At 59.7% G+C, this 23,594-nt stretch overlaps 1 protein-coding gene across 2 annotated transcripts in view; it reads right to left on the bottom strand.

Annotated features, from left to right (window-relative positions):
• Positions 1 to 15,268: 15,268 nt before the first annotated feature.
• The window catches only part of EML2 (EMAP like 2), a 40,384-nt gene continuing 32,058 nt past the window's right edge, over positions 15,269 to 23,594 (bottom strand). For both annotated transcript variants that reach the window (XM_078850384.1, XM_078850385.1), the window contains 8 exons: positions 19,814 to 19,945; positions 19,636 to 19,703; positions 19,030 to 19,118; positions 18,553 to 18,650; positions 18,129 to 18,216; positions 17,384 to 17,479; positions 16,306 to 16,436; positions 15,269 to 15,910 (listed from right to left, as the gene is read on the bottom strand). In XM_078850384.1, the coding sequence (XP_078706510.1) occupies positions 15,785 to 15,910; positions 16,306 to 16,436; positions 17,384 to 17,479; positions 18,129 to 18,216; positions 18,553 to 18,650; positions 19,030 to 19,118; positions 19,636 to 19,703; positions 19,814 to 19,945 (828 nt within the window). In that variant the 3' untranslated portion in view covers positions 15,269 to 15,784. The remainder of the gene's footprint in view (positions 15,911 to 16,305; positions 16,437 to 17,383; positions 17,480 to 18,128; positions 18,217 to 18,552; positions 18,651 to 19,029; positions 19,119 to 19,635; positions 19,704 to 19,813; positions 19,946 to 23,594) is intronic.

Below are 23,594 nucleotides of genomic sequence, written 5' to 3'. Positions count from 1 at the left end.
CCCACTCTGGGGGCCCGGGCAGTGCCCGCCCCCCACCAGAGCTGGGGAAAGTGCCCCGGGTGGGACAGAGCCGGGGGGCTGAGGAGCTGGGCAGGATGGGGGGATGCCTAGCAGGGATGTACTGTCCCAAGCAGGACAAATTGCTGGAACAACACGTATAGTGGGGGTGATGTGAGCCATTGAACCAAACTGTACACCCTGGAGAGGCTGGAAACCACTTCAAGTCCAGGGGTGCGGCCACACGCCCAGCACCTCTGGTCCCAAACAAAGTCCACAGCCCAGGGGCATGGCTGTATTTTAAAGAAGCCTTATTGGGGGCACAGGAACAAACCATCCCGATGGGCAGAAAGAATAGCAAATATGGCAGGTGACCAGCTTGACTTAACAGTGAACTCTTCGGAGAGCTTAAACTCAGAAAGGAAGCTTACAAGAAGTGGAAACGTGGACAGATGACGCGGGAGGAGTATAAAGATATTGCTTGACCATGCAGGGGTGTAATCAGGAAGGCCAAAGCACACTTGGAGTTGCAGCTAGCAAGGGATGTGAAGGGTAACAAGAAGGGTTTCTACAGGTATGTTAGCAACAAGAAGAAGGTCGGGGAAAGTGTGGGACCCTAACTGAATGGGGGAGGCAACCTAGTGCCAGAGGATGTGGAAAAAGCTGAAATACTCAATGCTTTTTTTGCCTCTGTCTTCACAGACAAAGTCAGCTCCCAGACAGCTGAACTGGGCAACACAGTATGGTGAGGAGGTGAGCAGCCCTCAGTGGCGAAAGAACAGGTTAAGGACTATTTAGAAAAGTTGGATGTGCACAAGTCCATGCTGTCACGGACTCCCTGGGCAATGCTCTGGAACTGCTCCCCATGAAGCCAGTCACGACTCTGGGGAAGTCTCCTTTCTGGGAGCAGCCTGTCTGCAGGACACACAGCTCACACAGCTTCCACCTTCCTGGGTCTGACCTCGGAGCATTCAGCCTCCTCTGCCCCTCCGTGCGCTTCCCACAGCGAGTCCGCCCAGGCAGGCTCCTGGGGAAGCCAGAGGGTCCTGCCCCCCAACTCCGCAGTCAGACGTGACTCTCAGCCAGCCAGTAAAACAGAAGGTTTATTAGACGACAGGAACATGGTCTAAAACAGCGCTTGTAGGTGCAGAGAACAGGACCCCACAGCTGGGTCCATTTTGGGAGGTAGTGAGCCAGACAACCACATCTGCACTTCACTCCATGTCCCAGCCAGCCCCAAACTGAAACTCCCTCCAGCCCCTCCTCCTCTAGGCTTTCTCCCTTTCCCAGGCCAGGAGGTCACCTGATTCCTTTGTTCTCCAACCCTTTATCTCTCACCTTGCAGGGGGGAAGGGCTTAGGTCATCAGTTCCAGAAAACAGGGTGTCGGCCATACTCTGTGTCCAGACTCCTGCACACACCTGCCCTCTAGGGCTCTGCAATGATCATACACCCTTACCCCACCACCTAGAGACTTAAGAACTGCCCAGGGGAAACTGAGGCACCCCCACACTATTCAGAGGAAACATTAAGAACAGCCCCACTTCATCCCATCTCTCCCCCCTTCAAGATCGAACTGAGCGGGGTCACTTTAACCGGTGACCTGGAGAAGTTCGAAGCCACCAACGTTCCCATGGATGCCCCAGCATCTCTCCCATTCCTTGGTAGGAATTACACCAGGCCCTTCCAGTTTCACGCCCTCCCTTAGGTCGGGGGTGGTCGACAGCACTCGCAGGTCGCATGTGGGAAGGTTTATGTGGCCTGTGCTCTTTGGCCACCCCCAAAACCCCAGGGGGTCAAACTCGGATTGGGTCTTCTCCCCAACAAGCTGGCCAAACACAGCCACTTGGTTATAGGACTGTTTAACTTTCTTAACAGCTTTCACTCCATTTGAGACCTTCTCAAAGCTCTCCACACTGGATCTTTCAACAGGACAGTCAGTGGATCCATTCACAACAGAAAATTTCTGACTGTTAGGAACTGAAACTTTCTTGATTAAATCACTTTCACACTCTTCAGTTGCAGTAAACTGCTTGCAAAGATTCCATGAGGATTCCTTTCCCTAGGGCTTTTCTATGCAACAATTCACCCCTCACAGAAATTCTGCTCTTACCCTCTTCACCTAGGGCTTGCTCTAGAGGAACACTTTCCTGAGCAACAACAGACTCTTTCTGGGTCTCACTTACATCCAGAATTACTTCTGGCCCATCAGGCAGATTCCTACACAATCCCCTTTCTGGCAAACTTACAGACTTCCTAGATAAAAGGTCAGAAGCATTCTCCTTCCCTTTGCCACACACTAGTTCAGGAATCTTTTCCTTCTTGCTACAGGTTTCCACACCCTCAGTAGTAACATAATCAAATCACCTTCATGCTCTCCTTGTGCCCTGGCTAGGCTAATCTCACCCTGATTAGACAGAGTTGCAACACCCTTTCCCAACCACACACTAGCAACAGGCAAAATACAAGCACCAGAATTGTCTGGTCTCTGGGATTTTACATAGACACTAACTGGATGCGACCTAGTTACAGGGCCATTCTCCCGAGCAGACACAAACTTAGGACCATTCCCTTCCTGGGCTTTAGCTGAATCCAGAACAAACTCTGAGACAACTTCACTACCCTCAACCACCCAGGCTGCTCCATAGACAAAGAGCCGGACACACTTTCTCCTTTCCCAGACACACAGCTTGGGATCTCATTCCCCTTGTCCCAGCATACAGGGCTGTTCACAGACAACTGCTTGGAGATCAGGGTAGCTCCCTCCACAGGCAAGTCAATACCCCTGACAGACACAGGCACGTTTCCTTCACTGTCCCAATTCTCCACCCAGCTAACAGGTAAGGTCCAGGGACACTCGTCTTCCACTCTCCTCGCCTTCCCCCACTGCTGACTAGACAAAGCCATCAGCTCACAAGGCTGCCTAGGTTCATCCAGACTTTCCTTACCAAGTACCTTGCCACCCCCAACAGATCCCCTGCCCTGCCTGTGTCTCCCCCCACTCAGCTGGGGTCTCAGCTCCCACTGTGCTCAGCGCTGCCCTTGCTGTCCCAGTGGGGGTAGGCAGCGAGCTCCCTGCTTTCCTCACTGCATCAGAGCCAGCGTGAGCCCCCGCTCCGGTGTGCAAGGGAGCGGGGAGCATCTCTCTGTCCCACCCAGCCCCAGGGGTCTGGTTACAGGCAGGCAGGTATCCTGAGTCTAGCAGCTCCTCCCCCCTGCCAGCCAGGTCATCTGCATTTTCACTGACCATTTCCCTCTCCGCCGATTGGTTCCCTGGATTCAAATTCAAACCCTTGGCAGTTACCGGAGCAGGGCCTGGATCCTGTCCCAAAGAGATACAGTCACCCCACAACAGGGTCTCGCAGCTGGTGTCCTAGAGCAATTCAATGGCCAGCCAGTCCCACCCCTCCTGTGTCTGCACAGGGATCTGGGCCTGCACAGGGATCTGGGCCATAGGCAGGGCGAGGGGCTTCATCCCTGGGACCCTCATCCAGCTCACACAGCCCCTCGGCATCTGAGGCTGCACCACCCAGGGCCTGACAACGGTTCTCTCTGTCCCCGGATCTCACCACCCCAGGAATGGCTCCCCATTGACCATCACCTTCCGCTCCCACTGGAGGTCTGAGGGGCCTGACCCCATGAAACTCCACACAGACATATAGGTTGGGGTCAGGAGTGGGAGCCTGTCCGCCTCCCCCACCATCTGGCTGACGGAGTCTATGGCCTTGGGACCCAGCAAGGGAGCTAGACACCGGGGCTTTTCCACAGGGTCCCCCCGGTTCAAATCGCCAGCCTGCTCAAAGGCAGTGAGGTGGCATCCACATCCCCCCCTCCTTAACCAGGGGCAGCAATTTAGTCTCAAGGTTCCCTGCGGAACTGGCCCCCCGGGGTCTATCCCCACTCACCCCTGGGGGGTCCCCTAGGCCTCTCCACCCCACCACCGCCAGTTCATGCTGCTGCTGCTTCTGCAGCTATTTCTCGGGCTCTCGCTGTCTCTCACAGTCCTCTTGCTCTCACAGACTCAGCTCCAATCCCGTCCGTCTCCGATCCCCCGATGGAGAATCCAATCGTGAAGACCCCCGTCTGGTCGGGGACAGGAGTCTTGACGATGCCTGGCTACCACTCCAGCTGCTCCCAGATCCTGCTATAGCCCCATTTCGGGTCAGGAATCTGTCCCTTAGAGCGGTCATCCTCCTCCAGCTGCACGATGAACTGTGCCTTGGTGAACTTTCCAATGCTCAACCCTCTCTTTCTGCACAGGGTTACAATGTCCTTCTTCCGGAGACGGTGACAGGCCATCACTCCGCTCTTCCCAAGTTGTTGTGGACTCACAGGCCTGTGTGCTCTCAGCTCCCCATGGTCTCCAGGGAGAACCCCTAGTGTGCCAGCCCTTCTTGAGGTCACCACCTCTTTGCCAGGGTCGAGCTGGAGACTCCTCCGCCCCTGGGACCACTTGCTGCAATCCCCAGGGGACCCTGTTTCTGCAAAAGTCCTTCTCTCTCTCAGGGCGAAGCCGCAGGCTCCTCCACCCCTGAGACTGCTCACCGCAGTCCCTAAGGGGACCCCATTCCTGCATAGTCCTTCTCGCTGGTCACACACTCCCAGGGGTTAACCGCCCCCTGAAACCATCTCTCTCTGAATCTTCAGCACACCTGGTCCCCGTCAAAAAAAAACACTTACAAGGATTAAGCATCGAGACTAATGTTCTTGGGGTCCAGCTTAAAGGTTACAAGCAAAACAAAAGCATTTGGGGTTGGCACAGAGGAGTCCACAAGCCATAAAGAAATAAAAGGGGTAAACCGAATCGCATCTTCCTGGACATTCCCTGATCTACTTACATCTCTGGGGTTTTAAATGAGTAGCTTCTAGGTATGATTTTTGCATACCTGGCCCCAAGCTTCTTACAGCAGAGCTCTGCCCTGTTCCCTTGCTCTGGGAAAACAATCACAGACAGACAAAAGGGGAGGGTTTTTTTTTCAATTTTAAAAAGTTCTAGCCTTCCCATTGGCTCTCCAGGTGCCCACTCACTTCTTTTAACCCTTTACAGGTAAAGCAAGTAGAGAACAGCTACTAAGAGGGATTTTATAGCCAACTGGCTGGCTGGGTCCAGAAAAGGGAACTACCCCTCCCCGCTTTCAGTCCTCACAGCTGGGGGAGCTGGGGAGACCATGCAGTTCCCATAGAAGCGCTGGTGAGCCCTGCAGGGCCCATAGGGGAGTCAGGCTGAGTGAGAGACGCAGGAGCACATCAAGACTTTCCGCCACTATGTTGACCACCCTCCCCGGCCCACCTGGCTTTCGTGCCCATGTGAAACCCCACCTTGGCCACCTCCTCTCCTCCTTGGAGTTGGCAGAGCACCTGGCATGCTCTGTGTTGGGTACATGCCCCCCCATTCCCTGCATCAGCACCCTCGCCCCGTGTGACGAAGTGGGACTGTTCTTAATGGTTCCTCTGAATAGTGAGGGGGTGCCTCAGTTTCCCCTATGCAGTTCTTAAGTATCTAGGTTGTGGGGTAAGGGTGTGTGATCATTGCAGAGCCCTAGAGGGCAGGTGTGTGCAGAGGTCTGGACACAGAGAATGGCCAACACCCTGTTTCCTGGCAACTGATGGCCTGGGCCTTCCCCCCTGCAAGGTGAGAGCTAAAGAGTTGGAGAACAAAGGAATCAGGTGACCTCCTGGCCCTGGAAAGGGACAAAGCCCAGAGGAGGAGGGGCTGGAGAGAGTTTCAGTTTGGGGCTGGCTGGGGACATGGAGTGAAGTGCAGACGTGGTTGTCTGGCTCACTGCCCCACAAAATGGACCCAGCTGAGGGATCCTGTTCTCTGCACCTGCAAGCTCTGTTTTAGACCATGTTCCTGTCGTCTAATAAACCTTCTGTTTTACTGGCTGGCTGAGAGTCACGTCTGACTGCGAAGTTGAGATGCAGGACCCTCTGGCTTCCCCAGGAGCCGGCCTGGGCGGACTCGCTGTGGGAAGCGCACAGAGGGGCAGAGGAGGCTGAATGCTCTGAGGTCAGACCCAGGAAGGTGGAAGCTGTGTGAGCTGTGTGTCCTGCAGACAGGCTGCTCCCAGAAAGGAGACTTCCCCAGAGTCCTGCCTGGCTTTGTAGGGAGCAGTTCCAGAGCATCGCCCAGGGACTCCGCGACAACTGGTGGCAGCGGTGGGATCTACTGCACCCCGTGAACGGCGCTTCCTGCAGTAAGTGACTGGAGAGCAGTAAAACGAAGGGGGATTGACGGGGACCAGGTGTGCTGAAGATTCAGAGAGAGACGGTTTCAGGGGGCGGTTATCCCCTAGGAGTGTGTGACCAGAGAGAAGGACTTTTGCAGTAACAGGGTCCCCTGGGGGATTGCAGCAAGTGGTCCCAGGGGCGGAGGAGTCTGCAGCTCGACCCTGGCAAAGAGGTGGTGACCTCGAGAAGGGCTGGCACACTAGGGGTTCTCCCTGGAGACCGTGGGGAGCTGAGAGCACACAGGCCTGTGAGTCCACAACAACTTGGGAAGAGCGGAGTGATGGCCTACCACCGTCTCCTTAAGAAGGACATTGTAACCCTGTGCAAAAAGAGAGAGTTGCGCATTGGATAGTTCACCAAAGCAGAGTTAATCGTGCAGCTGGAGGAGGATGACCGCTCTAAGGAACAGATTCCTGACCCAAATGGGGCTATAGCAGGGTCCGGGAGCAGCTGGAGTGGTAGCCAGGCATCCCCAAGACTCCTGTCCTCAACCAGATGAGGGTCTTCACGATCGGGTTCCCCATCGGGGGATCGAGACGGACGGGATTGGAGCTGAGTCCGAGAGAGCAAGAGGACTGTGAGAGACAGCGAGAGCCCGAGAAAGAGCTGCAGAAGCAGCAGCAGCATGAACTGGCGGTGGTGGGGTGGAGAGGCCTAGGGGACCCCCCAGGGGTGAGTGGGGATAGACCCCGGGGGGCCAGTTCCGCAGGGAACCTCAAGACTAAATTGCTGCCCCTGGTTAAGGAGGGGGGGATGTGGATGCCACCTCACTGCCTTTGAGCAGGCTGGCGATTTGAACCAGGGGGACCCTGCGGAAAAGTCCCGGTGTCTAGCTCCCTTGCTGGGTCCCAAGGCCATAGACTCTGTCAGCCAGATGGGTGGGGAGGTGGACAGGCTCCCACTCCTGACCCCAACCTATATGTCTGTGTGGAGTTTCATGGGGTCAGGCCCCTCGGACCTCCAGTGGGAGCGGAAGGTGATGGTCAATGGGGAGCCATTCCTGGGGTGGTGAGATCCGGGGACAGAGAGAACCGTTGTCAGGCCCTGGGTGGTGCAGCCTCAGATACCGAGGGGCTGTGTGAGGGTCCCAGGGATGAAGCCCCTCGCCCTGCCTATGGCCCAGATCCCTGTGCAGACCCAGGAGGGGTGGGGCTGGCTGGTTGTTGGGGTTCTCCAGGATACCAGCTGCGAGACCCTGTTGTGGGATGACTGTGTCTCTTTGGGACAAGATCCAGACCCTGCTCCTGTAATTGCCGAGGGTTTGAATTTGAATCCAGGGAACCAATTGGTGGAGAGGGAAATGGTCAGTGAAAATGCAGATGACCTGGCTGGCAGGGGGGAGGAGCTGCTAGGCTCAGGCTACCTGCTGGCCTGTAACCAGACCCCTGGGGTTGGGTGGGACAGAGAGATGCTCCCTGCCCCCTTGCACACCAGAAAGGGGGGCTCAGGAGGCTCAGGCTGGCTCTGATGCAGTGAGGAAAGCAGCGAGCTCACTGCCTACCCCCACTGGGACAGCAAGGGCAGTGCTGAGCACAGTGGGAGCTGAGACCCCAGCTGAGTGGGGGGAGACACAGGCAGGGCAGGGGATCTGTTGGGAGTGGCAAGGTGCTTGGTAAGGAAAGTTTGGATGAGCCTAGGCAGCCTTGTGATCTGATGGCCTTGTCTAGTCAGCAGTGGGGGAAGGCGAGGAGAGTGGAAGATGACTGTCCCTGGACCTTACCTGTTAGCTGGGTGGAGAATTGGGACAGTGAAGGAAACGTGCCTGTGTCTGTCAGGGGTATTGACTTGCCTGTGGAGGGAGCTACCCTGATCTCCAAGCAGTTGTCTGTGAACAGCCCTGTGTGCTGGGACAAGGGGAATGAGATCCCAAGCTGTGTGTCTGGGAAAGGAGAAAGTGTGTCCGGCTCTTCTTTGTCTGTGGAGAAGACAGAAGGGGCCTTTCAGCCTGTGATGGTGGAGGATGGTGCAGTTGTCTCAGAGTTTGTTCTGGATTCGGCTAAAGCCCAGGAAGGTAAGAGTCCTAAGCTTGTGTCTGCTCGGGAGAATGGCCCTGTAACTAGGTCGCATCCAGTTAGTGTCTATGCAAAATCCCAGAGACCAGACAATTCTGGTGCTTGTATTTTGCCTGTTGCTAGTGTGTGGTTGGGAAAGGGTGTTGCAACTCTGTCTAATCAGGGTGAGATCCTAGCCAGGGCACAAGCAGAGCATGAAGGTGATGTGATTGTGTTACCTACTGAGGGTGTGAACCTGTAGCAAGAAGGAAAAGATTCCTGAACTCATGTGTGGCAAAGGGAAGGAGAATGCTTCTGACCTTTTATCTAGGAAGTCTGTAAGTTTGCCTGAAAGGGGATGGTGTAGGAATCTGCTGGATGGGCCAGAGGTAATTCTGGATGTAAGTGAGACCCAGAAAGAGTCTGTTGTTGCTCAGGAAAGTGTTCCTCTAGAGCAAAGCCCTAGGTGAAGAGGGTAAGAGCAGAATTTCTGTGAGGGGTGAATTGTTGCATAGAAAAGCTCTAGGGAAAGGAATCCTCATGGAGTCTTTGCAAGCAGTTTACTGCAACTGAAGGGTGTGAAAGTGATTTAATCAAGAAAGTTTCAGTTCCTAACAGCCAGAAATTTTCTGTTGTGAATGGATCCACTGACTTTCCTGTTGAAAGATCCAGTGTGGAGAGCTTTGAGAAGGTCTCAAATGAAGTGAAAGCTGTTAAGAAAGTTAAACAGTCCTATAACCAAGTGGCTGTGTTTGGCCAGCTTGTTGGGGAGAAGACCCAATCCGAGTTTGACCCCCTGGGGTTTTGGGGGTGGCCAAAGAGCACAGGCCACATAAACCTTCCCACATGCGGCCTGCGAGTGCTGTCGACCACCCCTGACCTAAGGGAGGACGTGAAACTGGAAGGGCCTGGTGTAACTCCCACCAAGGAATGGGAGAGATGCTGGGGCATCCATGGGAACGTTGGTGGCTTCGAACTTCCCCAGGTCACTGGCTAAAGTGACCCTGCTCAGTTCAATCTCGAAGGGGGGAGAGATGTGAGGAAGCAGGACTGTTCTTAATGGTTCCTCTGAATAGTGTGGGGGTGCCTCAGTTTCCCCTGGGCAATTCTTAAGTACCTAGGGGGTGGGGTAACGGTGTAGGATCGTTGCAGAGCCCTAGAGGACAAGTGTGTGCAGGGGTCTGGACACAGAGAATGGCCAACACCCTGCTTCCTGGTAACTGATGGCCTTGGCTCTTCCCCCCTGCAAGGTGAGAGCTAAAGGGTTGGAGAACAAAGGAATCAGGACCCTCTGGCTTCCCCAGGACCCCACCTGGGCGGACTCGCTGTGGGAAGCGCACGGAGGGGCAGAGGATGCTGAATGCTCCAAGGTCAGACCCAGGAAGGTGGAAGCTGTGGGAGCTGTTTGCCCTGCAGACAGGCTGCTCACAGAAAGGAGACTTCCCCAGAGTCCTGCCTGGCTTCGTAGGGAGCAGTTCCAGAGCATCGCCCGGGGACTCCGTGACACCCCGCTCTGCACCTCCCTGATTCATGGTACCAGCACCCCCAGTGCACTCCCTGCATGGGCTCTGTGCCTCTCATACTGGCAGCCCCCCCACCCCCCTCCAAGTGATCTCAGAAAGGCGCCACCCCAGGAACCCCAATGCCCCAGCGACTTCCAGAGCAAAGCCCCTCAATCCCACAGGATGGGCCCCGGCTCTAAGTTAGAACTTAGATCCCAGACTCCTCCCCAGGCTGAGCCGGGGTCCCCCCACAGTCAGAGGGAGCCTGTGGAGTGGTGGGGAGTGGAGCCTGGTGACAGGGATGGAGTCTGGGGCAGGGGGGACCCTGTGGAGGTAAAATCTGGGGCAGGGGGGACCTGCAGGGGCAGAGCTTGGGGGAGGGGAGGACCCTGCGGGGGTGGAGCCTGTGGGAGGGGGGACCCTAGGGGCGGTGCCTGAGGCAGCTGGGTGTTGCAGGAAGCAGAGTATGGGGCAGGGAGGATCCAGGAGGCAGCCAAGAGCCAGGTCAGCATCCTGCTCCAGGCAGCGTCCAGCCCCTCTGAGCCGGAAAGTAGGAGCCCGAGTCACTTCCTGGTTGGGAACAATGGGCCACAAATCACGGGTGTCCCTGGGAGGATGCCCTGCCAGGAACCTCCTGCTGCCCCATGGGACCCACTTTGGGTGAATACGGGCTTGTCCCTTCCAGTTCTGCTGCATCTTGGTGCTGGGCGAGGGGCCCTGTATAAACACCCCATGTGCCCTGCCTCAAAGGTGGCTGCATCTAGGTGCAGGGACCCTGTATAAACAGCCCCCATGCCCCACCCCAGAGGTGGCTGCATTGGGGTTCAGAGTTCCTATATAAACAGCCCCACTCCAGAAGTGACTGCATCTTGGCACCAAAGCCCTGTGATGGAATGAGGTGATTGTGAGATGAAATGTCTGAGACCCTCTGCCCAGGCCCTTCGGGGAGGTGGAGGGCGGGCAGGGAACAGGCCTCACTCCAGGGACTCCCCGGCAGGGTGACTGACAGCTAAGACTTTCACGGCTGTTCAGTCTGGCCGCAGAGACCTGGGCGCTGCCCTGACGGGCCTCCAGCCCGGGGCATGTGCTGCAGCGACCCGCTGGGGATGAGCGCAGCCGGCTGGCACGTCCTGGTGCAAGTGGCCGGCCCGTAGCCCTTGCACACAAACGCCACCCCAGGGCTGCGAGTTCGGGTCCCGCCCTCGCAGGTGACTGTCAGCAGCGACTGGGGGACGAGGGGGGGGATCTGTGGCAGTGACAAGCTCAGAAAGTTGCTCTAAACTCCCCCCACTGATGTGACAACGGGTGGGCCTTGTCAGGGCAGGGTCAGTAATGGGGGGGCGGATTTGGTGAAAGGCTTCCTCCTGCACAGGCTGTCTCAGACACTTTAACTTGTGGAAAAAGAAAAGGAGGACTTGTGGCACCTTAGAGACTAACCAATTTATTAGAGCATGAGCTTTCGTGAGCTACAGCTCACTTCATCGGATGCATACTGTGGAAACTGCAGCAGGCTTTATATATACAGAGAGAATATGGAGAATACCTCCTCCCACCCCACTCTCCTGCTGGTAATAGCTTATCTAAAGTGATCATCAGGTGGGCCATTTCCAGCCCAAATCCAGGTTTTCTCACCCCCCCCCCCCCCAAATTCACTCTCCTGCTGGTGATAGCCCATCCAAAGTGACCACTCTTCACACAATGTGCATGACAATCAAGTTGTGGAGCGCTCAAAAATTCCCATGCTGTGGGGGATGGGCTTGAAAATTGGTTGGTCACCCCAGGGCCAGGCCGCGACTCGGGGGAGCAAATTTTGTGGCAGTAGCTCAAGGAGCTCCTGAGAACCAGCCCCCCGCCGGTGAGCTGGCGTTAGCCGCCCCCGTGCTCTCAAAGCCTGTGGGCTTGCAAGCGGGTCGGTCAGGTCGCAGCAGTTGGTGCCAGAGGGGTCACTTGGGGCAAGGCTTCCCCAGACACAGTCCCGCGGCACATCACGCCCCGCAGCTGATTTGAAAATATTCACTCTTTTGATGCAGAACGAGGGGGGGAAAGCAGCCCCCCCCCCGCTGCCCCCGAGCTCAGCGCATCACCGTTCCATCGGGGCACATTAGAAATATTGCCAACGTCACCGCCCCAGCCGCATGTCGGCACCTCTGCCAGGCACGGAGCACGTGCCCTCCGGAGCACAGCCTGGCCCGGGCTCACGCGGTGGCCGAGAGCTGCCCCCCCCCCCCAGGCGAGCTGGGCTCCAGGCGTGTGGCCCCTCGGGGCAGGGCGGGCGAGAGCACCGCTTGAGGCCGCGGAGATCGGACACTGGTCTGAATGTCGGGGGTCCCTCACCACCCCCACAGCTGCCTGCCCCCTTGCCCAGCAAAGGCTTCTGCCCCGCAGCCCCAGCTCTAACTCCTGGGGCTCCTCCCCCTCCCAGCAGGATGAGGGACTGCCCTGCTCCTGGGGGGGACAATGGTGGCCCAGGAGAACAGGCAGGGACCCTTGAACGAATGCCCCTGGGCCAGGGCCAGCTGGGTGCTCGTACGTTGGAGCTCTCCCCCGGCGGCACTGGGGCTCCTCTCGGAGGGGCCGGCGAGAGGAAGCTGCCCGAGTCCCAGCCGTGGGCCGGGCTGCCCTGTGGTCTCCCGCTGGGGGTTCCCCCGCCCGAGCCTGGGGGCAAGCGGTGATTCATGCCACCGCACTGCCAGCATGGGGGAACGGGGAGCCCTGCCGGCACTGTACCAGCCGAGCGCCCCCGTTCCCTTCGTGGATCCCTGGCGGGGACGGCGAGAGCCGGGCTGGGTGGGGCTACACGGCGCCCCTTGCACCCTTCCGCATGCCCAATGCCCGTGGCAATGCCAAGGGCGGGGGCAGCTGGTGCAGATGTTCCCGGGGGGCAGAGGGGGACGCGGCGTCTGCTCCGTGCGCTGAAGGGCCCTGGCAGGGCGAGCTGGAAGCCGGCTGACAGCGCAGACAGTAAATCGCCACCGTCCCAAGATCTTGTTCCTCGAAACCATTTGGCCCATTTCCTCTCCAGCGCTCGGAGCCAGGATCTTCTCTGGGTCCCTGGGGCTCATGCCGGGGCCCATCACCAGGGTCTCTGGGCAGCGCCAGCCAGAAGGAGCCCTTTCCCACCGCCCTGCTGGTTTGTGTCTCACAGGCCTGGCAGGCCCTGGGGGCTGCAATGCCGTAAACCCCTACAGGAGGGGGTGGCACCATCACTCAGCTGTTGGTCCCTGCTCCCGCTCCCCAAAATCACCTCACGTTCCAGAGGGGCCTGGTCCCAAGGGGGGGCTGAGCACCTGCTCGTGGATGGGGCCCAGCCCCTTCTGGGTTTCGGCGTGTGGGGCGGTATGGCTGCGGGTACCACCTTGCGCCCCCAGCACTGAGCCCCACAGGGGCTGGCCCTGCAGATCTGGGCCATGGGGGTGTCACAGGCTTTGTCCCCCTCTAATGGCTATAGGCTGAGCTCCTGCTCCCGGCGCAGGGCCGGGTTGGCCGTCACCTGCTGCAGGCCGCAGCTCTGTGCCGTAGAAGCGACGCCGCAGGGAGGGATGCTGGCCGGCACTGCACTACAGCTGACAGGCAGCATGGCTCTGAGACTTCCCGGCCCAGTTCCTCGGGGACAGGAGGGGCATCGGACTCCACCACAGCACCACCGAGGACTCCACCCATCAAATCGCCCCGTGCACTAGTCCTGGGAGATCAGTGCCCCCGGGCAAGCCCTGCTGGGCATCCAGTGCCACCCATGGGCTCCGGGCTCTCACCAGCTCATGTCCCCAGCTCCGTCCCTCCCCTGCTGATCTGGCCGCATACCTGCCCGCGATGAGGCGGCCAGGGCCCTCTGGTGCCTGGCTTGGGGCCATTCTCCAGGGGCCGTGGGGCATGCTGAGCCCCAGTTGATAATCTCAGACTGGAGCAAACGTGCTGGTCTGGCCTGTCTGTCCCTCGGGGCTGGGCCAGGCCCTATGCTGGTTATTTAGCCCCAGCCAGTCCCCGGAGCGGGGGGCGGAACGGGACGGGACGATTCCCAGCTAGACTCAAGCCTGTTGGGGAGCCCCAGGGCTTCCAGCTGGCTCCATTCACCTGCAGATCCTGGAGGCCTCCGTGGGTGCAGCCCTTGGGTCTCCACCCACAAGGGCATCACCCGCAGCTGCTGCAGGAGTTATGCCCCCCCAATCCTGCTGCTATGGGGCCTCACCCCGTTTCCTGTCACCAGGGTACCCCCCCTCGAGGGGCTGGCAATCCCCACGGGGCAGCCCCCAGGGGCTTGTGAGAGGGGGAGGGAGCGACTGAGACCCCAGTGTGGGGACTGTGGGCAGAGGCCCCCTCATGGCAGCCCCAAGGCTGACAGCTTGTGTCCCTCCTCCAGGGGGTGCAGGCGAGTGCTCTGCCGCCAGCCCTGGCCAGCCCCTCACCCCACAGCCTGAGGGGTAGGGGGGGAAACTGCCCTGGGTTTTTCTTTTCTCAGAGGGGAGTCGTACAGCTCAATGGCACCACCTAGGGGCCGCAGCTGGGATGTCACTGCTTGGCTCAGGGTAACATGGGGGATACACACTGGCAATTCCACCTCCCCCCCATGCATGAACCCCTGAGTGCATGTCCCCCGCAACACACACACACACAGCCGGTCCCTGAGTGCGTCCCCCCTCAACACACACACACACAGCCGACCTCTGAGTGCGTCCCCCCCAACACCCCCCCAGCCCCTGAGCACATCCCCCCTGTGACGAAGTGGGACTGTTCTTAACGTTTTCTCTGAATATTGTTGGGGTGCCTCAGTTTCCCCCATGCAGTTCTTAAGTCTCTAGGTGGTGGGGTAAGGGTGTATGACCATTGCAGAGCCCTAGAGGGCAGGTGTGTGCAGGGGTCTGGACACAGAGAATGGCCGACACCCTGTTTCCTGGCAACTGATGGCCTGGGCCCTTCCCCCCTGCAAGGTGAGAGCTAAAGGGATGGAGAACAAAGGAATCAGGTGCCCTCCTGGCCCGGAAAGGGACAAAGCCCAGAGGAGGAGGGGCTGGAGAGAGTTTCAGTTTGGGGCTGTCTGGGACGTGGAGTGAAGTGCAGATGGGGTTGACTGGTTCACTGCCCCCCAAAATGGACCTGGCTGAGGGGTCCTGCTCTCTGCACCTGCAAGCTCTGTTTTAGACCATGTTCCTGTCGTCTACTAAACCTTCTGTTTTACTGGCTGGCTGAGAGTCACGTCTGACTGTGAAGCTGGGGGGTAGGACCCTCTGGCCCCCCTGGACCCCGCCTGAGCGGACTCGCTGTGGGAAGCGCATGGAGGGGCAGAGGAGGCTGAATGCTCCGAGGTCAGACCCAGGAAGGTGGAAGCTGTGTGTCCTGCAGGCAGGCTGCTCCCAGAAAGACTTCCCCAGAGTCCTGACTGGCTTCATGGGGAGCAGTTCCAGAGCATCGCCCGGGGACTCCGTGACACGCCCCAACACACACACACAGAGCCGGCCCCTGAGTGCGTCCCCCCAACACACACACTCAGCCGGCCCCAGTGGTTCATATACACCCCCAGGGCGGTTCTCACACACACACAGAGCCGGGCCGGTTCAGTCACTTGCCTTTACTGGCTGGGCTGGGCGCAGAAGAGCTTGATGCCCGCAGCCCCGTGCCCGATCTTTGGAAATACAGGTTCATGCTTTGGCCCCTGCCCTTGGCCCCCCCCCCCCCGCCAGGGACGCCAGGACCATCCCTGGATCCAGTGCAAATCCGGCTGGCTGGGGAGGGGGGGGTGACCCCCATACTCAGCAGCCTAGTGGGGGTGGGGAAGGGCAGAGCCAGCCCCACTCCTGGCTGGGGGTAGATTCTGGGTCCCTCTCCCAACCCCACCCCCAGGGAGGGGCACGTGTGACCCTTGATCCCTCTACTATTCCCCTTGGGGGGGAGCCAGGCACCCTCCCTGACAAAGTGCCCCCCCACCCCCGATCTGGGTCTGCCCCCTGGGCCCCATCCCGCCCCAGCCTGTGCAACCTCCAGCCTTTCAATATAGCTCTGGATATAGACTCAATACATACACAGATCTCTGGAAAATACAGCCCCCGCCCCACGGCCCCCACCCCGCCCCCTAGACCAGGCGCCACTGCAGGACGCTAGTGTCGGTGCCGCCGGTGGAGAGCAGCAGGCTGTCGTCGGGCAGGAAGGCAACGTTGGTCACGTGGCTGCTGTGCCCGCCGGCCACGTGGCTCGGGGCCTGCCGAGGAGACGGGCGGGGTCAGGGCCGGGAACCGGGGGGACAGGGCGCCCCCAAGCCCCGAGGGCCTGCAGCAGCCGGGGCCGTGGCTGGGCGCTCCCCAGGGATGAGGGGGGCACATGGGTGCCAGAGGGGCTGGGTTGGGGGGGCGGGGCAGGGCTCACAAGCCAGAGAGGGGCAGGGAACAACCCAGAGGAGACTCAGCCTGGAGAAGGGGCCCCCCACAGCTAGGGGCAGTGAGAGATGGGGCAGCGGGGGACACGGCTGGCACTGGGGGGGCCCAGGGCACTTGGAGATGTGGATGCCACTCACCCACAGCAGGCGTGGGGCACCGGGAGAGTGGGGCTTGGGCTGGCGTGAGGCACCAGGGGATGGGGCATGGGGCTGGCACTCACCCGCGGCTGGCAGCAGGGGTAGGAGAACAAGTGCACTTTGCCGAAGTCGTCGGCGGAGGCCAGGAGTTTGCCATCGTGGGAGCGACACGCAGCGTTGATGTCTGTCCCATCCGCGCCCTCCGGCCAGATCCCTGTCAGGGCAGGGCAGGCCAGGCCTGAGCACGGGGCCACCCCAGAGCCCCCGCTCCCTGACTGAGCCCCATCCATCCCCCGAGCCCCACTCCCCGACCAGCCCCTAGCCCTGCTCCCCGACCAGCCCCCGAGCCCTGCTCCCCACCCAATCCTGCTCCCCGACCAGCCCCCCAGCCTCACCCACAGCCCAGTCCCACTCCTCGACCAGCCCCCGAGCCCCGCTCCCCACCCAATCCTAATCCCCGACCAGCCCCCCCAGCCTCACCCACAGCCCAGCCCCACTCCTCAACCAGCCCTGCTCGCTGACTGAGCCCCATCCACACCCCAGCCCTGCTCCCCGACCAGCCCCAGCCCTGCTCCCCACCCAATCCTGCTCCCCGACCAGCCCCCACAGCCTCACCCACAGCCCAGCCCCACTCTCCGACCTTCCACCACAGCTCCCTACACCACTCCCCAACCAGCGGCCCACTCCCCGACCTCCCCCCAGCACAATCCACCACCCAACCAGACACCTGAGCCCCGCTCCCTAACCTTCTGCCCCGCACCCCCAGTCCCCTGCACCGCTCCCCAACCTGCCTCCCAGCACAATCCACCCCCCAGCCCCACTCCCCAACCAGGCTCCCAGCCCTGCTCTTTGACTGAGCCACATCCACCCCCCCGTCCTGCTCCCTACCCAGCCCTGCTCCTCAAGCAGTGACTCCAGCCCCACCCTAGCCACTCTCCCGACCAGTCCCCCCAGCCCCACCCATGCCCCAGCACCACTCCCCAACCACCACCCACCCCACCCTGCTTCCTGACCAGTCCCCCAATCTGCTCATCGACCTTTCATTCACCTGCCACCCCCAGCCCCTGCAGCCTCCCCCAGCCCTGTTCCCCGAACAGCCTCCCCAGCGCAGGGTGTCCTGAGTGGGGCTGGCCCCCAGCTCCCTGCTGCCCCGGCACTCACCGAAGACCCCGAAGCCCAGCACGCAGCTGGCCGTGGCCCACTCCAGGTTGCGAACGGCCCCGGTGTTGGGGATCTGCCGGCAGGTGGTAGGGTCCCCTGGAGAAAAGGGGGCTGGATGAGCAGGGGACCCTGCACCGCCCAATGTGGGAGGGACAGAGAGACGCCCCACAGAGCAGCCCCAGAGCTCCCGACCCCAACAGCCAGTATACTCCCCTGGCCGCGGGGGCCTCCCTGTGCCGCCCCAGGGGGGAGGGCAGTCCCATAATCCCACCATTATGGGGGGGGGGGGACCAGGGTGCAGTTCTGTCACTAGCCAGCACCAGGAGCAGAACCCAGGAGTCCTGGCCCCCTGCCCCCTCCAGGTCAGCCCTGAGCTGGCTGCACCTTGGGCCCCGCAAGGACCTTCCTGCATTAACCGTTTACTCCCCAGGCTGAGGATGTGTGTGTCTCTGGGCCCCACTGCAGAGATGCCCCACTGGGGACATAGGACAATTTCTCTCTTCCCAGGGGGGAAGAACACACCTGCCCCTAGTTTGATTTGTCCCTGACACCTTGGGGCCAAAGCATCCCAGCCTTTAAAGGGGTGGTGCCCAGCATGACTCCAGCTCCTGGCACGGTGCCCAGCAGGGTCCGATCCCCCCAGCCTGATGCCCAGAGCCTAGCACGGCGCCCAGCAGGGCCCAGCTCCCCAGGCCGATGCCCAGAGCCTGGCACAGCGCCCAGCCACACCCCAGGCCACACTCACAGTACAGGATCTCGTAGTCCCCAGAGTTGGTGACGAAACAGCTGCTGTCGGCTGCCCAGTCCAGGTGAGTGATGAAACTGGAATGACCCTGTGGGGGAGAGGGTTAACAGGGGGGAGAGAAGTTGACTGACCCTGGGGGGCAGGGCAGGGGGCTAGCGGGGGGTGTGACCGACCCCAGCGGGAGGATTGACCTGGGGGTGCCCGTGCTACAGAGAGAACGAGCGTCTGGTTCCAGAGGGACCCCGAGAGGCCCCTGGCTGGCTCCCCGCCCCCGGCCCGGGCAGCCCCGGGGTGAGCCTCACGGGGCAGACACTCGGCAGTGCCTCCCGCTGGCCGCCCCCTGCACCGCAGGGCAAGTGGCTCTGCTAGCCCCATTGCTGCCCCCCACCCAGGGCCCCTCGTTCCCCGCCTGGCCCCCACCTACCGAACACTTGCCGACGCGGCTGTACTTCCTGCCGCCCTCGGAGACGCCGTACACGTAGACGAAGTTATCGTGGGAGCCCACGGCCAGGTAGCTGCCATCTGGGGGCACAGAGAGGGGGAGCTGCGCCGAGCCACACGGGCTGCGGAGCAGGGCCCGGCCCAGGGGCGGGCAGAGGGACGCTCCCCCACGGGAGCCGAGGAGCTACTGGAATTGGGGACGGGAAGGGCTGGGGATGCGGGGTCAAGGCAGGCGTGACAGGGTCGGCTCCCCTCCCCTGCATCTCCCAGTGCCCTTCACTCCTACCCGCAGCCCCCTGCCATCTCAGCCCCGTACTCCCCCCAGCTCTGCCGCTGCCCCTCACTCCCGACCCGCAGCCCCCAGCCAGCCCAGCCCTGGGCTCCCCTCCTCCAGATCTCCCGGTGCCCCTCACTCCCGACCCGCAGCCCCTGCCAGCCCAGCGCGCTGGGGGTCCCCTACCTGGCGAGAAGCTGACGACGGAGATGGGCTCACTGCCGTCCGTGTGGATTGTGACCAGGTCCCGCGTCTCCGTGTCCAGCACCAGCCACCTGGCGGGGAGAACGGGACTATGGTCCAGGACCCGCCCAGCCTCTGTGTGATGGGTGACAGCTACCCAGAGGGGGCAGGGCCTGGTACCCCCCCCTCCAATAATCCTCCATCTTGGGGTCTGGCCCTCGGGAGTGGGGGGTGTTCAGGATGCAGACCCCCAAACTGGAGCAGCGTGTCCTGCCCACAGGCAGCGTGGCTGGAGCCGGCTGGCGAACCCCCAACCTGGGGGTGCCCAGACACAGCTGCTCAGACAGGGGTTGGGGGTCATTACAGCACCGGCTCCCAGGCCAGGCCTGAGCTCTGCCATCCGCACCCGGCCCTGCCAGGCTCTGGGGCTATACAGGGCGCCCACCACCGTCAAGGGGCTGCCAGCTCGGGGGCAGCGGCATGGACCCTGCACCCTCCCTCACCCCACAGGAATGAGGCTCCGTGCTCCACTCCCCACCAGGCCCTGGGCTCCCCATAGGGCTGCAGCACCCCCACAGGGCCAGCCCCTTCCACTCCCCACCCCCATACCTTCCCGTCACCGTCCCCACCGCCAGCACGGAGCCGTTGGGATGGAAGCCAGCTGAGCGGGCCGCGTCCTGGGGGGCAGAGAGAGACAGGTTCACTCCAGGCCTAGGACAAGTGCCGCAAATGCCCCACCCCCACCCCACGGGACCCTCCCAGCCAGGGGGCCCCCCAATCTGCTCACCTCGATGGCTTTGCTCCACAGCGGCCGGTGGGTGGCCACGCTCCACAGATGAACCTGCCTGTCCTGGCCGCAGGTCAGGAACTGGTCTAGGCTGGGGTGGGTGGCCAGGCCCCAGAGCTCCTCCGTGTGACCCTGGGGAGAGATGGGCCTGCTGAGTGCCCAGCATTCCCAGCCTGGCTATGCCCAGCCCTTCCCACCCAGGGCCCCTCCGTGCCTCAGCAAGGTCGGCATAATCCCCCTCAGCGATGGGGATAGAACCCAGGAGTCCTGGCCCGCTCCCTGCCCTGAGCACTAGACCCCACTCCCCTCCCAGAGCTGGGCAGAGAACCCAGTGTCCTGACTCCTGACCCCCAAACCAGGTTGCAACGGTTTTCTATGTTCTGTGTACGTCACTATGGCTGCGACCCCTACATTGCCCCCCATCCCAAGTGCTCACCCCCACACCCAAGGCCCTCATGAGCCATCCCCTCCTCCCAGGTGACCACAGAATCACAGAAGTGTGGGACAGGAAGGGACCTCGAGAGGACAACTAGTCCAGCCCCCTGCACTCACGGCAGGACCACATAATAACTCGCCCACCCCTGTCAGCTCTTCGTCCAACCTGCTCTTAAAAACCTCCAGGGACGGCGATTCCAACCCTCCCTGGGTGATTTGTTCCAGGGCTTAACCACCCTGACAGGAACTTGTTGCTAACGTCCGACCTAAACCGCCCTGGCTGCAGTTTAACCCATCGCTTCTTGTCCTGTCTTCAGAGGTTAATGAGAACAATTTTTCTCCCTCCTCCTTGTGACAGCCTTTTGTGTACTTGAAAACTGTTATCATGTCCCCTCTCAGTCTTCTCTTCTCCAGACTAAACAAACCCAATTTTTTCAATCTTCCCTCTTAGGTCATGTTTTCTAGACCTTTCATTTTTTTGTTGCTCTTCTCTGGACTTTCTCCAATTTGTCCACATCTTTCCTGAAACATGGTGCCCAGAACTGGACACAATACTCCAGCTGAGGCCTAATCAGTGTGGAGTAAAACGGAAGAATTACTTCTCCTGTCTTGCTTACAACACTCCTGCGAATACATCCCAGAATGATGTTCGCTTTTTTTGCAACACCATTACACTGTTGACTCATATTTAGCTTGTGGTCCACTATGACCCCAGATCCCTTTCCGCAGTACTCCTCCCTGGGCAGTCATTTCCCAGTTTGTATGTGTGCAACTGATTGCTCCTTCCCAAGTCCAGCACTTTGTATTTGTCCTTATTGAATTTCATCCTATTTCCTTCAGACCATTTCTCCAGTTTGTCCAGATCATTTCACATTTTAATCCGCTCCTCCAAAGCACTTGCAACCCCTCCCAGCTTGGTACCGTCCGCACACTTTATAAGTGGACTCTCTCTGCCATTATCTAAATCACTGCTGAAGATATTGAACAGAACCAGACCGAGAATCAACCCCCGGGGGACCCCACTCGTTTTGCCCTTCCAGCATGACTGTGAACTACTCATAATTACTCTCTGGGAACGGTTTTCCGACCAGTTCTACCCCCACCTTATAGTAGCTTCACCTAGGTTGTAATTCCCTAGTTAAATCGATCTAATGCTGCTAAATTCGATCTAAACTCGTCGTGTAGACCAGGGCTTGGTTGTATTTCCCTAGCTTGTTTAGGAGAAGGTCACGCAAGACAGTATCAAACGCCTTACTGCAGGCAAGATATACCATAGCTCTCCCCACCCCCATCCACAAGCTTTGTCACCCTGCCAAAGAAAGCGGTCCAGGTGGTTGGACCCAATTTGTTCTTGACAAATCCATGCTGACGGTCACGTATCACCTCATTATCTTCTAGGTGTTTGCAAATTGATTGATGGATTATTTGCTCCATTCTCTTTCTGGGTACGGAAGTTAAGGTGACTGGTCTGGAATTCCCCGGGGTGTCTTCATTCCCCTTTCTACAGGGGGGCGCCATATCTGCCCTCTTCCGGTTCTTTGGAATCTCTCCTGTCTTCCATGAGGTTTCAAAGATAATCGCTAATCTCTTCAGTCAGATCAGGGAGTATTCTAGGCACGCCCTACCTGCGTTCGCTCCCCACAGCCTGATGCCCCCAAGAACCAGGCATGTGACCCCAAGTATTCAGACCCCAAAGCGCAGAGAGCCCCACCCGCACCTCGCCAACCAAGAAGGCAGAGGGAGGGGCTGAGCCACCACAGAGCTCTTCTATCGGCTGTCAGGGAAGCCAGTCTCAGCATCGTTTGTCCCGCCCCGGACTCCTACTCCAGGCCATGGCAGGGCATCCTGCATGGGGGGCGGATATGGATACCTGTGGGGGTGTGGGGTGGGGATGAATACCTGCTGGTGGTTGTGGGGGGTGAGGGGATGGGTACCTGCAAGGGTGCGGGGTGGGGATGGATACCTAAGGGTGGTTGGGGTGGGGGTGAGGGGATGGGTACCTGCAAGGGGGAGAGAGGCAGAGGGGATGGGTACCTGCAGGGGTGGAGGGGATGGATACCTGCAAGGGAGAGAGGGGGAAGGGATAGGTGTGTTGAAGTGGGAATTTTCTGTAAACATTTAGTATGAATACTGTATGTACCTCAGTTTCCCCTCTACGCTGCATTGTCACCAAGGGGTTGGGAAAGGGCTGGTTTCTCTCAGTGGAGGCCTAGAGATGTGGGTGTGAATGGTGCCTGGTTGTCTTGGGTTTGGGGGCCCAGGTCAATGGAGAGTCCCCGAAGACAATGGCCAATCCAATCAGCTGGACACTTGGTACCTAGCAACTAATGACCATGGAACCCCCACCCCCTGCAGAAAGTCAACCAGGTTTGTGCAGCTGGGAACAGGAGGGGCCAGGTGGGATGGGCTTGGGAACTTGAATGAAGATGACACGGAGGGACAGGGCAGGAGCGAAGGGGGTCACACCACTCGGCTGGGCTCTGGACTGACCACAATGGGCCAGGCTGTAACTTTCCTCTCTTGGCTGACCAAACACTTTCTATGCTGGGGTCCGGTCGACTAATACAGCTGACTGTTTAGACAACGCTGGCTGAGCATCCTTGCAGATGCTGAGTGAGATGCCTTGCTCCCTAAGATTGTACAACTGTCCCTCAGGGTCTGCCTCAGTGGGTCTCACTGACTGGAGCTCACAGTGGGAAGCACAGGGGCTGGCAGCCCAGGGGTCCAGCCTAGGGAGGTGGTGAAGCTGCGGGGCCTGCTCTGGAGGAAGAGTGAGACCCCCAGGGTGTCTGGCACACTGAAGGGCGCCTTTCCAAATCTGGGGCCAGAGCACCAACCCTGTCGATCCGTGACTGGTGGTGGGAGCAGTGGGATGCTGAATACACAAGAAGCTGTTTGCAATAAGTGACGTGCAGCAGTAAAACAAGGGCAGTCAAAGGAAATCTCCCTAAGGACATTGCAACCCAGGCAGGGAGACGGGGTTAGGCGTCGGGATACTCAACAAGGAGCAGCTGATTACACGGCTGGAGAAGGACGATGGGTCCATGAAGCAGGTCCGAGAGGGGAGGCAGCAGCCGGGCAGTGACACACAGCGACTGAGGCAGCAACAGGACGTCCTCAAGACCCGGTTCCCCGTCTGGGTCTTGATGACCTCTCGCCCCTTGCTCCTGCTCTTCCGGGTCCTACAGCTCCTTCCCACTGACAGCTCTGAAGTGGTGGGAGCTGGAGCTGAGAGGGAAGGAGCTGTAGGACCTGGAAGAGCAGGAGCAAGGGGCAAGAGGACCCCCTGAGGGGCAAGTGGGGAAAGGCAACTCCACAGGGAGCCTAGATACCACATCATTGCCCC

Source organism: Lepidochelys kempii, chromosome 23, assembly GCF_965140285.1.
Source record: "Lepidochelys kempii isolate rLepKem1 chromosome 23, rLepKem1.hap1, whole genome shotgun sequence".
Classification (NCBI taxonomy): Eukaryota; Metazoa; Chordata; order Testudines; family Cheloniidae; genus Lepidochelys; species Lepidochelys kempii.
The sequence above is the reverse complement of the archived record's forward strand: the minus strand, read 5'-3'. Positions and strand labels throughout refer to the sequence as shown.